Source organism: Grus americana, chromosome 6 (genome assembly GCF_028858705.1).
Source record: "Grus americana isolate bGruAme1 chromosome 6, bGruAme1.mat, whole genome shotgun sequence".
NCBI lineage: Eukaryota > Metazoa > Chordata > Aves > Gruiformes > Gruidae > Grus > Grus americana.
In genome coordinates this window covers 3,229,277-3,244,007 of record NC_072857.1, presented here as the reverse complement: position 1 = coordinate 3,244,007, position 14,731 = coordinate 3,229,277, and the positions used below count along the sequence as shown (strand labels likewise).

Below are 14,731 nucleotides of genomic sequence, written 5' to 3'. Positions count from 1 at the left end.
GGATTTCTGCCTCACATCCCATCTCCATCTCCCCTCCTGCAGCTTCAGGCCATTCCCCTTGGCCTGTCACTCCCTGCCCTTGGCACCAGCCCCTCTCCAGCTTTCCTGGAGCCCCTTCAGGGACTGGAAGGGGCTCTAAGGTGTCCCCGGAGCCTTCTCTTCTCCAGGCTGAACAAGCCCAACTCTCTCAGCCTGTCTCCATAGCAGAGGTGCTCCAGCCCTCTGAGCATCTTGGTGGCCTCCTCTGGCCTCACTCCAATAGCTCCATGTCCTTCTTGTGCTGGGGACCCCCGAGCTGGACGCAGTAATCTTTGTTTTGATATTAAATCTTTCACTGCTTTGGGAATTAATCAGTTCCTCGCTTCTGCACACCAAATACAACTGGAATGATTTTTCAAGATTTGGAGTAATCACATTTTCTGTTCATTTGCTTATTTATCAATTGAAGATTGTACAGGACTGTTTTGAGAACTTGATATATTTTGTGGGGAAGTTTTAAGTGAAGGGAATCCTTTTAATCCTAATAAACTATTTGATGGTCAGTCAGTAAAACATTTTGGGTAGTGCTATTAAATATTAAAGTAGATGGGGTTTATTTTCTATTATAACTTCTGTTGTTGCCGCCACTGAGTGCCTTGTGTAAGTCTGTTGGTTAGAGTTGTTTATGAAATGTTTGTAGCTTCTAGACCACAGTGGTGTCTTAAAACCAAGTTCAGGAGCGTGGTTCCATGTACTCATCAAGTATACAAAATGGATGGAGAAGTAATTAGATGGTAAGTTAAATAACATTTAGCCGTTATAAAACACTTGTAAATCCATTATAGGAAGTAGCAAGTTGTCCGTTGCTCTGTACTTTGCCATAACCTAATTTTTTTCCAATCTGTAGCTATACAGTGCCAAAACTATTTTGGTTTTGATGTATCTTGGCAATGGTGTGAATTTTTTTTTTTACTTTATTATTATTTTTTAAAATTTAGTAACAATCTAATATTTTTATATTAGAGCATGGTTATAATTTTTATTTATGTTTATATTAGAGCATGGTTATCATTATGGAGATGTAATTTTGCCTCAACGTTGACATAGCTATCTGGGGAAAATTAATTAAAAAATTTGAATACAAGTCTCACACAGCAAATCTGGATTCCCCCTGTTTTAAAAGCATTACCCAGTGCATAATTGATGTGCTGGCTGAACTGGAGTTGCTGTTCTACATGTAGATACTTAAGTAGCTGAGAACTGTGTAGGGCTCTCTTACATAGATCTGGGCTCCCTGAGAGTAATTTCTTAATAAAATTCTAGTAAATTATCTTAGTACTTTGAATTAACATATTGAAAAGTTAACACTAAAGATTTTATACAATGTTTTGTAACAAACAGATTTTTAAGGCTTTCTTGCAAAGTTAAATGAAGTAAAACTAGCTTAATTGAATACTTTGTAGCATGCAAATCAATGAAAAAATTGCCTTAAACTTCTTTAAATAGTTTAGGATTATTGTACTGTGGCTGTACAATTGGGATATGTAGTACCAAAATTCAGCTTGATCATGTGTTATTGAATATGTGATTGGCTAAAAAACCCAAAAAAATCTAGTAGCAGTAAGTTTTTAGAGTGGTTTTGAAACATACAGTGAAGCACGGTCCTCTTGACTTCAGTTTTACTGAGCATATGTGCATGGTTCTTTAATGAGAATTTAATTTGATGAATTAATTATTAAATGTTTAGACATTTAAAGCCTTTTAAACATGCCTTCAGTATCTTCATACTTAGACATAATTTCAGCAGTAATCTTGAGTTTCTAAAAGATATTTTGTACTTTTAAGTGAGACATTGCAGATTGACATCAAGTTTTTGTTATTCGTACATAACCACAAATAAGAATATTTTGCTCTTTTTTTCCTTAGTTGGATTTTTTAAAATTACTTGATGTTGGTATATTATATATATAATCTTACAAATATTTTTATTTGTGCATTTTAGGGAATAGGGAGATGACTTACAGATTACTTACAGAATTGAACTGGTATTCATTCTAATAAGGCAAAAGATGGGTGATTCCATACTGTTCTCCTAGATTTCCCAGTGTATGGGTTAAATTACAGCAATTCAGAAGCATTTTTCTGTGGAAGAATAACAGCAATTTTCATCCACTTCAGAATTTCTTTTGAGAAGACTTTCTGGAAAGATTAATGTTTCTTTTGCCACTTTCTGAGGCCACACTTTAGAAGCATGTGCATAGTTACCTTTTTGAACACAAGAAACTGTTGTAGTATTTATTTGGAGGTAGCTCATGTATCATTGAGCTCTGACAATATTTTCAAATGTCTGCTTGCCTTGCTTCATACTGAACATCTAACAGCCTTGGAAAAGGTGGGGTTTTTTTCCCCTTAAGAAAACCACTGCACACAAAAACGTAGACTATTTGTAAGTGCTTGTAGGCAGGTAAGAGAAATAAAAGCTGCTGTCTTGGGTTACTTTTGGATTGATTTGATTCTCATGTTAGATCAGTGCTGATATATTTAAGACAGCTGTCGTAGCGGTTGCTCCATTTAACTTTCTAATGACAATAAATGTGCTGGTTGTCCAATGTGTAGCATATTCTTAAAGTCACTACAGGAGAGTTATGCTCTACAACACCATTAAGAGTTTTATGAAAAAAAAAAAAAAATCGGTCCTTTTTCAAGTCACTTATTCTTAAAGCTTTGACGACAAATACAAAATGAGTTAAGTATATAGTATCCTGACTTTAACCTCCTTTTGGTTTTGAAATATTTCCTTTTTGGATTTGTTCTTTTAGTTGTCAGTCTTCCTTTTCTGGATACAATTAGTAATAATAGCAAAAAAAGACCAGTGGATAGCAAAGTCTGCTTCATGGCAATCCATAAAGATTTAAAAAATGGAGCAGAAGAATAGACTAGTATTGGGGTACATTAGGAAATTGCTTTGTTGTTCCATTGCTTTTTTCATCTTATTGTGAGTCTTAAATACTTTAAGTTTTTGACAGTTTACCAGTCACTTGTATCAGAATTTATTCTACATAAAACCTGGCATAATAATGATTTCTAGGGAAATTCTGTCAGCTCTCACTTCCTGAGGGAAATCTCACTTTGTGTGCTATGTTTTTAGAGCATGGGAAGCTGATGTTGGGGGTTAAAAGTAATGAGAGTACTTAAACTGTAAGCATTACATATGGTGAAAATGTTTATTTAATGAAGGCTCCACGAGATAGTTGGACTCTGGATTTCCCCATCTTCTCTAGAAAAGAAGTCCGGAATGAGGTACTTAAAAAAAAAAAAAAATACAACAACAACAAACAAAACTTGGTATGCTTCCATCCTCTTAGTTGAAGATGAGTATTGTGGTTGACAAAGAGTTGAGCTGCAGTTGAGGTTTTGTGGAGCTGGAACTGCCTGTGGTGTTTGGAGCCTGAGACAGTGAGAGTTGACTTAAGAGCTTGAAAGTAAGAAGAGTATGTGCTTGCCATATCAACAGTGTTCTTGTCCATAAAAATACAAGTTGTTTCAAGCTATGTGAGTGGGAATTTTTATATAATCTTCAGATTTACAGTCTGATACGACGACCAAAATGAGGCAGCCTGAGAGGGGACAAGTAGAAAATCCATTTCAAGTGACAGCCAGTTTAGCTAGAGGTAGAGGGGCAGTTTTGCTGGATCTTTTAATATAATCAATACCCGTTTCAGAAGATAAGGACACAAATTTTTAAAATTCTTCCAATGTAGGTTTGGAATTTTATATAAATAGGACTGGATGGTAGAAATGGAATTAAACATTAAAAAATTAAAGTTTGAGGTTATGCAGATTTTTTTGCTTTAGGAAGAAGGTTCAGCAGTCAAAAACATATTAGCATTTTTATGATGATAGGTATTTACTCAGATGTGTAATGCTGCAATCTGACATTTATTTAAGTTTAGTGGCTGAAGGAAAGAATTACTTCCACTCATTTGTGCCAGTTCAGCTGTTTGTGAGGCTGTACAGCAGAGTCTGCTTTTTTGATTGCACTACAACTTAAAAATGTATTTCAAACTGTGGGCTTGCATTAAAACAGATACTATGAGCTACTAATGTGATTTGGCTGTGATGCATGCAATCCTAAAATGTTTCTGAAGGAGTATTTCCTAGCGAGCAAAACCAATATTGATATCAGACAAGTCTTTGGAAGCGTCTGAAGTACTGAATGTAGTTCTGGCCAACCTGTGTAAGAAAGATGAGCTTGGAAAGGCCTGCTGTTGTGATGAGGTAGTGAAAAGGAGAATGAAAATACAAAAAAGCCCCTGGATAATTGACTATGTGGAATGAAGACTGAAGCTAAACTTGATTCTCCATAAATATGTTGGAGAGTTAAGGGAGGGGTAAAGAAGGCTTTCCACCTCAGTTGAATGGGTGAACCTTTAAAGGCTTGGGTTTTTCAATACTGGATCCTGCTTTTTTCCCCACCATGTTATTCTGTTTGCCTGCATGTCCAAGGTAATCCCTCTCTCTGTTTACGCAAATCTGGAACCTGTCTTTCATACTGTTTAGCTGCCATCTGGACAAGGGCAGCTGTAGCTTGTCTGGATCTGCTGGTCAGTGTATGTGTACTCATCAGCCAGCCACCTAGCTACTGCCAGTCAGCTGCTGGCTTAGCCAGGTCAGACAAATAGCTTAGCATTTTATATGTTTTCAGGGCCAGTTTTAAGCAAAAGAAAACAGCTGATGCTTTAAAAAAAAAAAATAAAATTGAAAATTGGTTATAGGTATGCTTAGGCTGGGATCTTGTTTGTAACCGTAGGAAAAAAGTGAAGTATAGCAATGGCAAAAGAATTTTAATTTAAATCAGAAGCTTGATCAGCATATGAAGGATAACTGTGTAGTGTTTTTTCTTGCAGTACCACAGAGTGGAACACAGCACTCGGAGAGACTTGTTTGAGATCTGAGTTTAAGACAGAATCACACTGGTCCTATTGCCTTTTACATAGTTATATAGTTACATAGTTATATAAGGTCCTGAAAGACAGAAAAAGAAGTGGGGGTAGGATGCATCACATGGAGGAAACATCAAATGTGAAGTTGGATGCTTGCCTCATAGATGTCTTTCCTCATAGATGTTTGACACTTGGTGTGTGATTCTGTTTTCTTTGCAGTCAAACTGTTAAATTTGCATTGAACCTGACTGATTTGGAAGGTGAAAGATACAGTATTTTTTTGTAATTAGCCTGATTTAGCTCTTCTGTGGATGCTTTTTGAGGGGTCAGAAAGGATTCTACTTGCAGGGAAGAGATATTCCTTGTTTCTCATTGTATATATTGGTGAAACGTTGAAGCTGATCATATTCAACAGGATTCTGGAAGCACGAAATAAACACTACAGGAAAAGAGTTGGAGAAAATTTCATTTACTGATCTTGTCTGTCAGATGAGGAAATTTAAACACAAATAGAATTCCTGTGAAACTTTTTTTTATGCTTTTTCATTAAGTGATTAATATGCCAGAATTTCCCATCTCCATGAGGCTGTAGGAATTTCAAACTTTCATTTTAGAAAGTTCTTAAAAATGTTTCGTAGTTCACAGTTGGGAAGTTCTTACAAAGTTTCATAGCTCAGAGAACTTCTACAGATACCAACCCTGAGACAGGATCATTTTGATCAGAAATACCATGGAGATTGACAGCCAGGTATTATCAAGGTATTGCTCTGACCAGTGTGCGAAGCAGACTAAAGCTATTGGACGTTGGCAGTAGAGGCAGGATGCCATCCGTGAGAAGTCCCCGCTTTTATACAGCTATCTGCAGACTGGTTCCCTTTTGCTGTATGGAGAATTTAGATTGTTCAGTGCAGTCTGTAGAGAGGGTGGAAGTTTGCTTATCTGGTGTGCTGCAGCACGTGCACTGCAGCGAAGCACTGCAAGATTCCGCTTGCTTTGGGACTCTCAAATCAGATGAACAGCTATGACAGGTATCTGAGATCATTGCTGGGAAACTCACTGTCAGGCCTCAAAATAGAAATTCTGCTAGTTGCCACCACCAGCATGATAGTCATCCTTTGAAACAATTCATATCTTCCTAATCTAGGTTTGATATCCTTAGGTGGTTTGTTTAGGCTTTAGTCTGTGAGTGTGCCTACTAGGGAAGTGCCTTTTTTAAATTTAATAACATTCTAAGACTCTATGTGGAAATGGTGTTACTCGCACGCGTGCGAAGGGAAAGCATCCCCAGCTACTTCATGAGTAGCTAGCTGCCTTACCTGAGCTTCATCCGGAGGCAGTTGTAGATGATACCACCTAGACAGGGTACAGCAGAACCCCAGTCTTCAAGTTTTTAATCTCAAAAACTGAGTTAAGTTTTAGTTGAGTTTTGTTTATACATTCAAACCTGCATACTGTATCGAGGACCAGTATTCTTGGGGGGAGTGGTGGGAGGGACCCGTTAAGGCGAGCATTGTCCCTTTCATCTGTGCCGTGTTCCTTTTTCTCACTTCCTCTTAAATCTTGGCTGACTTGAAACAGCTTTTCCTTTGAGGTCAGCTACTGTGATTATTTTCTGTAGTGATTGATTTTGTTGTTGTTTGGGGTTTGGGGTTTTGTGCTGGGGAGAGGAGGGTAATCCTAACTGGAAACTATGTCTATTTCTAGCATTAGTGTCTGTTTGGCCCTGATCTGGTTTATTCATCCTCTGAATCTTGAAGATTTTAAACTTTGCTGGTATTGAGCCCTGTGTTACTTATTGTGGTAGATTTTTATCATCTTGTAATACCTTGTCTGTTGTGTTGGGGAAGGGACGTTTGACCAGTACCGTCTATAAAAGCTACCAGCATGTATGAGGCGAGTGTAGTCCTAAGGCTGTGTTTTGAAAAACCAAACAATTTATGGACTCTTTCAAGCTTTTCTCCCCTACAAAATCACTAGACAGTAGATGAGAGTTTTTCTGTTTTGTGCTTCTCACACCTTGCAGTGACAGCAATGGCATGTTTGAACTTGAAAACATCATCCTGTGTTTTAGTGTGTTCCCTTGAAGTCAGGAAGTGTGAAAAATAGCACTTAACTTGAAATTTCCAGAGATTCCCGAGGATGACAGTCTGTATTTCAGAGGTAGCCAGCTGATGCTATAGATACCAGTTGTGCCATTACTGGCACCTTAATTTCTACCTAAAGAACATAGATGTCACCTGACCCTTTTTCTCCATTCTCTGCACGTGCTTTGCTCTGAAATGATTTTGGAAAACTTGGATACCAGAGGTTTGCGTTTTTTCCACTTCCTTAAATCCAGTCTTAAGATACTCGGAAGTACGAGACAGGAAATGGAAGTTCTCTACAAAATGCTATTAGATTTTATTAATAATTTCTTCTAACAATCAGGCAAACTGCTTGGAGGGACTGCAGGGAGGAACACATATTGCAAAAGTAATTTCAGCTTCTTTTTTCAGTGAGCAAGAGCTCAGTGAAATTTACATGCCATTGTTATGCCTCCTGCAGTGGCCTCTTCCAGAGTACTCCCAAGTATCATGACTGCCCCCTTAATCCCATCTTTTTTAATCATTCAGATGGAGATGTTACTTTGGATAGTACTGTGGAGTCTCTCAAACTAACAATTGGACTAAAGAGGTTCCTCATCTTGCATCCTTTTCCTTGAATTGCAGCCTTACCCTTTAAGGATGCTTTCCATTAGTTCTGCCACCACCATTTCTAAAACCCCAGGTCTCTGAATTCTGTAGCTTTTTGTTTAAATGAATAAAAAGTTTAACAGCCTCTCTTAAATATGCTGGAGAAGTCATTAGAATGAGTTCACAGTTTTATAGATGCATGGGTTTCTTCAACATGGCTAATTACTGACCTTGAACTTTGAAGTGGCCACTTTTGCATAGGGATTCACAGGTAGAGAGTTTCTTCTAATTTGGATGTTCAGCATGTTTTAAGGGCATCTCTTCTACAGATTCTTTCATTTGATAGTATCTAATTTTGTGGGGCAGTTATGCATGGATAGAATTTTGTAGTCTGAAGTGGTGCTTCTGTTCAAAAAAAATGGCATAAGTTGTGTGATACTTAAGTCTGCCAAATCTCTTCTACTAGAACTACAATATTGCAGTGCCTTTAAATATTGAGTAGAACTTAACTGTAAAAATGAAGTGTTGATGAGATTAAGAATGTCAGAATGTTTTGGCCCATGGCTTGCACCCTGAAGAGAAACAGTGCTCTACTGAAGCCACGTACAGAGTTCTTCAAGTATGTATTATTTCTGTAGCTCACCTCAGAAAGACTAATGCAATTAGCGCTGGCTGTTTAATGTCAGAAAAAAAGCTAATGAATGGTCCAACTCCACCTTCCATTTGCCAGAGCACCAGCTTTTGTATCTGTGACAAAAAGAGAGATCAAATACCATGCATGCTACCTGGTCATTTGTTTCCAAGTTAAAATATAGTATTACCTGATTCTGATCTAGAAGCTCTCTTGGATCCAGGAGTGATACCTAACAGTGTTTGAGTTGTCTAACTTAAGAGGCAGAAGAATAGTTTGATACATTGTTTATGCTGAGTAGAATCTGTATTCACACTAAATTTATATATATAAAGTTTTTATAAAAAAAATATACATTGAAGTGGTTATAGCAGCTGACTTTTAAAATTTTTTTCTGTACTGATATCTGTAAATCCAGAAGACACATTTCTAGCTTTCTAGCAAACAAGGGCTTGCAAGGATTTTTTTTAACAGTATAGCAGTGGAGTGATGATGGATTCCCCCCCCTTCTCAGTTGTATTTATTATTTGTAGATGACATCATCCTCCATAGTTTCCACTATATTTAGGAGCATATGCTTTTAAGGCTTAATGTAGTGCCGTTAGATAGCTCATTCTTCAGTTTTTCAGCACTGGATTCTTTCTCTGGAAAGCTCTTTTTCAGAAGTGTTCATCTCCACTTGAAAATTTCATACTTCCAGGGTAGTACAAGTTTTCCATTTTGGCAGGGTGTGAACTGCAAAAAAATTTAAATATTTTTGAAGTATGCAATGAGATATCTAAGCAAATACAGCTTTCTTGATATTCGTCCTGTCCCGTCCCCCCCCATCATACTATAATCCTGGAGAACTGAAGTTTAATATAGCTATTGCTATACAAAAAGCTACACTAAAACTTCCAGGCTTATTGTAGGACCCATGTTGAGTTGCAAACTCATTTATTTTTTTATTTTTAAATTTTGTTCTAGGAAAATAAGCCTCTTAGAATATCAGGCCAATTTTTAAGATTAACCTTTTAGCCTTTTAAAAAGATATTAAGTCTTGCAGACTTCTGCGCAGAGGTGCAGCACATTGATGGCATTTCTCCATTCTTCCCAGTGACTTTTTGATTAACTACAATGCAGGCTTGGTGGAACATGCTGAAAAGGAGAACGATAATGAGAAATTCTAGTCTGAAAAGATATGCATCTCCTGTATAAGGCAGTGTGACAACAGTTCAGGTGATTTGTTACTTTACTGCCTTGTTCATCTTTTTCCTGATTATTGCATTGCTTAAGTTAATTGCTGTTGTGTTTGGATTTAATGAATGTACTTTGGCTCAGTTATATATAAAGTACAGTCCTTGTTTGACTTGCGAGCATTGAGAACAATGATAATAGGACTAATACTTGTCTAAAGATGAACAAAATATGTTTTGGGACATGTTGATATGTATAAGGAGGACAGAATAGGTCCTTTCTGTTGTAACTCGGTTTGTTTTATTAGGTTGAAAATAACCTTTTTATTTTTCCTTTGAGAAACGTTCCCCTTGGGTGTTATCAGAAAAACTACAGAATGATAAAAGTCTACTTCCTGCTTGCGGAAACATCAAAGCTGGGCCTTTTCACTATGTATTTGTTGTCTGTTCTTAGATATGTTTGTGGGTCTAAAAGGTGTATATGAGATCACCGTGGAAACAAATAGAGTAAGATATATGGACAAGTACTTGAAAAAGATACCTATACAGTAACTGAAGTTTTTTCAAGATGCTATTTCTATTTATGCTACATTTTCTGTCCTTTTTTGTTCCCCTACAACAGCACATTACAATTCACATCTTTTAGCGAATAGGCCATTCTGTTTGCTAAGTAACTCACAATGTCCAGTCCCTGTGGTGCTTCAGGCCATTCTGCTCAACTAATTCTAATAAACTACTTAATTCCTTAGTTATTTGTCAATCTCAGTGCTCAGAATGAGTTCAAATTTATCTCAAACATAAAACAATTTAAGTAACCTTTCTACTATAAGTATAGGTAGCTGCCACACTAAACTTCACCCTTTCATTCTTTAATATACTAGGTTTTCTAGGAAACAGCAGAAAAAAAAAATTCCTTTTCTATCACATGAGTATTCCTGCATATAAATCCTTACCAATACTGTCATTAGTGCTTATAATAAAATCAAGTTCAAGTACAGCATCATGGACATGTCTTGGTCGGTTGTGCCGCCATGAAATGCAGATGTGATTACTCTTTCCAGACTTCAGTGTTGCTCTTTTTATCTCAAACATATTAGATGGAAAAGAAGTCTGTAGTTCTGTCTAGTGATGGAAGACATACAGAAGTAAGTTTGAAATTTTGAGTTCCCTTCTAGTTAAGGATGTGTTAAGTGCGTGTTGGGAGCACCATCAGAGCAATCTGCATACCTAGACTGGCTTTCAGAAGACTTTTTTCCATGCTCATGTTCTAGATCTCGGTGCCATTGAACTAATCTTTCTAGCCTTTTCACCAGTTTTCATTACTTCAGCTTAAAAATTTTGCTAGATTTCATACCAGCAAGGAATCACAGATTTATCTTCCCTTTGACTGGAACAGCCTTTGTGTCTTTACGTGTTGTCACCAACCAAGTCTGCTGCAAGAGCAGGATTTGGAGGCTGGGGGGCTCTGTTGTGAAGCCTTCTTAGGAAATGAGGGAGATAAAAAGTCTGAAATGTGACCATCATTACAAATATCATGAAATCATTCCTACATTACAGAACAATATGGCTATGTTGCTTGGTTTGAGGTTTACTAAATAAAGCTAGATGATAAACTCCCAGAAGCTGGTATTTCTCTTTTTTTTTTTTCCCTCTGAGTGTAATGGAGTGGTGTCTGTAATAAATAATTCATATTTCATCCAGTATGTTTTTCCAGTAATCTCCTCCTAAATTAGCGCTGTGTTAGTATAGTCCTCCTTATTAGCTATGCATAGGTTTCATTGTTTGCCCCTTTTTTTAATTAAAAAAAACTGGCTAGATTTTTTTTTAGGAATTCATATAGTCTTTCTACTTGAAAAAATGGTAGCCAGTCCTTCAGATTCCTACTAAGATGAGGTTTTCCAGACTGCATTTGTGCACTTTAATAAAATTGTTTTCTGTACTGCTAACAATTACAGTGTATTCTGTATTAACAGCAGTTCAGAAGTTCACTAGCAAATGTTGGTTTTCTTTTCTTACTGCAGCTGTTGTGGATGAACACAAATGTATAGTGATACAGCAGCACACTAACTGCAGTACGATAACAGCATATATTAAATGTGATCTGTCTTAACATGCTGAAACTAAACTCTGTTATGTACTTGAATATTCTTTGCTTTTCAATGTGTTTTCCTCTCAGAAGCTTTCAGACTTTAAGTTCAGTCCATAGGATACTGCTGTTGCTTTGCTGATGGCATCTTTCAACAGTGGCATTTTGCCTTTTGAGATTCAGTAATAGATTCCCTGAGAACCTGACAATTTCATATGAAAACAATTTGTCATTACTCAAAATGGGTATAGGAGTTTCATTGTAGACATACTATGGCTAAACTGGGACCCAAATAAATTTGCTTTTGTTACAAGCGCCAGCTGCCCTTCTCCTCTAAGAGTTTGATTCCTGTGGAGGGGATGACAGAGCTGGTTATAAGCAGATGCTTCCTTTGTGCAGTGGGCTCAGGGCTGCCTTCTTTGTGTGGTTCCCCTTCTCTTCTTCCCTTGCTTCCACCATGTTCCTACTTTTCTACTTTGAAAGATTAAGCCAAGATTGTCCTGGGATGTCTATACATCAGTTTAGTCTGGCCAGACCTATTGTGAATGTCGACTTAGCTGCTAGAGAAGGTATTGTGCTTGGATGCTCCAGTCAGATCCAAAGTCACTAAAGGAAGGGTGTGATTGCCGGCCAGTTGGATAGCCTGAACTGATTGAGAGCATTAATGAATAAGAAAACCTGACTATAACGAAGACATATATAAGGAGGATATTCATGTAAAGTTAATTTTACTGTAGTTTCTGAATTTTATCAGATTCAGTTTGTCTATGGTCCTTCAAAGCTAGGCTTGGCAGCAGAAGAAAAGGAATGGCACGTATGAGAGAAATCCAGGACTTCTGCTTTATTGCACTGACAGAACCAAATTGTTCAATCTGTTGCCTCATCTGTTTCTTGCCATAGCTGGGAGTTGTAAAGGTCAGGCCATCGCAGCACAAAGAATATAATAGTTAACATGCTGCATCTCGCAGTGTTACCAGCTGGCTAGTGCATTTCTCTCGTTGAACATCCAGGCTCTTTCCCAAAAAGCATAAGCAGCATCCTCTGCCTATTTTGGGAATGCGTCAAAGTCAAAAGTTTCTGAAGGTGGTAATGTGGGATGCCCAGTATGGTCAGTGCTATGCTCGACTCTGATGTCCAGTGCTGCACTTCAAGAGGGCTGCAGCAATCTTCAGTTTGAAATAATTCTCATCACCCTGAGAGCTGCAACTTTTTTGGTCCCTGTACAGTCGGGTCTGTTTACTGAGGAAGATTACCTTATTGTCAGTTGTGTGGGTTTGAGGAGGTGTTATGTGATGGAAGCTTGTACCAGTCACCTCGACCCCCACCTCCTACCAGTGCCTGAGTGACAAAGATTTCATCCCACGAAAAGTCAGGGTTATATCTTCTCTGCTTGTTATACCCTTGTGTAGGAGAAGTATGGGTATGGCTACAAGGCAATAGCTGATGTATCAAAATTATTGTGAATACATGTGAATAAAGGAGGTAATGAGTGATACAAATAAATATGTATGAAACTGCCATGGAAGACCTTTTCTCTTTAAATCTGATCTTCAGCATGATGTGTAATGTAACCATCTCTTGAAAATATCGGATGGGTGCACAGGCAAAGTAAATGTGCTTTGTCATCCTCCTGACCCTTCCTCAATTTTGAAGTGAGTTCTGTGATTCTTTAGCTCTTCTTCTCCCCCTCTGTTTTTCCATGGTTTTAATACGTGTTAAATGATGAAAAATTAATGACATGCTCTTGGTGGTATTTGACAAGATAAAAAGTAAAAGCCAGTTATTAACTTCCTTCCAGTGTGGTGTTAATGGTTTTGCATCCTAACAACCCTTTACCTTGGCAGAAACCAGACTGGTACTTCATATCACATTAGAACTTATCAAGTTATCTCCACTTAGAGGTGCCTCAGTCTTCATATTTGCTGGTTTTTGCTGTAGGTTGTCAGTAGGCATTGATGAATCAATTATATTTGTTATTTAAAGGACACAAATTCAAAAGGTCAGAAACTTTTACTTTACTGGGATGACAAAAGCCCACCAATCACATACCAGGAAAGGTTAAGCCAGTCTGCTAGTCTGTTCTGGTCCACCAGCATGTTTAATACAGTCTAACTGCACCAGTGCTTTGGCCTCCGAACATCACTTGGCTTTTATTGTCGGAAGCCTGACCATCAGCCATCGTGGGTGATCCCACTGTGCATATCAGGCACGTGCTGTGGACAGGGGAGACATGCCCCTGGGCCTTCTGAGAGTGGAAGCACTTGGTTGTTGAGTTATGGCAAAGTCCTAATGTCTTTTACATTACAGTTGATGGGTGGGATTGCACAGCAAAAAAACAGTGCTGTGCTGGGAGGTGAGGGACAGTTGCCTCACACCTATTGGTCTCAATTCCAGTTGCTCACTTGGCAAATCAGAATGACATAAAACATACTATTTTAGCATAGTGTGTCTTATGCTTTAGTGTTTTGTGTTAATAAGCTACATAGCAGATGAAAGCTAGGGGAGAAGGTGTTGATGGTTTAAAACCGAATTTATTAGTTGGGTTTAGGTTTCTAAGATGTACTGCTCTTTTGATGCATGTAACAAGATGAGACAAAAATACCTTTTGGCAAATTCTACTAGCTAAAACTTCTTGTTTGGCTAATATTATAGCTAAATCTTTACTGTTCAGTATTTTAAACTTTCTCTACTATTGCTATTCAGGGAAAAGTGTTGCATTAACCTGTTCTATATTTCTTCAAATTTTGATAAGTTATCCAAGTCACTGTTTGAGTCAACAGAAGACCTTCGTTTTATGTTCAACGCTTACTTAGAAAACTTTTAAAGTTCACAAGTATTCCTTTTTTATTAAAAAAAGGAGGGCAGAGGGCATATTGACGCAAGAGGTATACGATATTTTAGTTTTGACTGTTCATATATCTCGTCCTTCAGAATAATTTAATTGTGATTTTCTTTTCATTCCTAAAAGGTGCCATACTTGGCAGATCAGAAACACAAGAGTGTATCTACTACAACGCTAATTGGGAAAAAGATAAAACAAATCGCAGTGGTATTGAACCTTGTTATGGTGATAAAGATAAAAGACGACACTGTTTTGCTACATGGAAGAATATTTCTGGATCAATTGAAATTGTGAAGCAAGGTTGCTGGCTAGATGATATCAATTGTTATGACAGGTAAGTAAGTTTTCCTATAAATTTTAAAATTATTTGTAATTTTAAACTATTTTGCCTGTCCATAATTTA

The 14,731-nt window shown here is 37.5% G+C and overlaps 1 protein-coding gene across 2 annotated transcripts in view; it reads left to right on the top strand.

Annotated features, from left to right (window-relative positions):
• The window catches only part of ACVR2A (activin A receptor type 2A), a 70,358-nt gene that overhangs the window by 23,692 nt on the left and 31,935 nt on the right, over nucleotides 1-14,731 (top strand). For both annotated transcript variants that reach the window (XM_054829856.1, XM_054829855.1), the window contains exon 2: nucleotides 14,455-14,662. In XM_054829856.1, coding sequence (XP_054685831.1) covers nucleotides 14,455-14,662 — 208 coding nt within the window. The remainder of the gene's footprint in view (nucleotides 1-14,454; nucleotides 14,663-14,731) is intronic.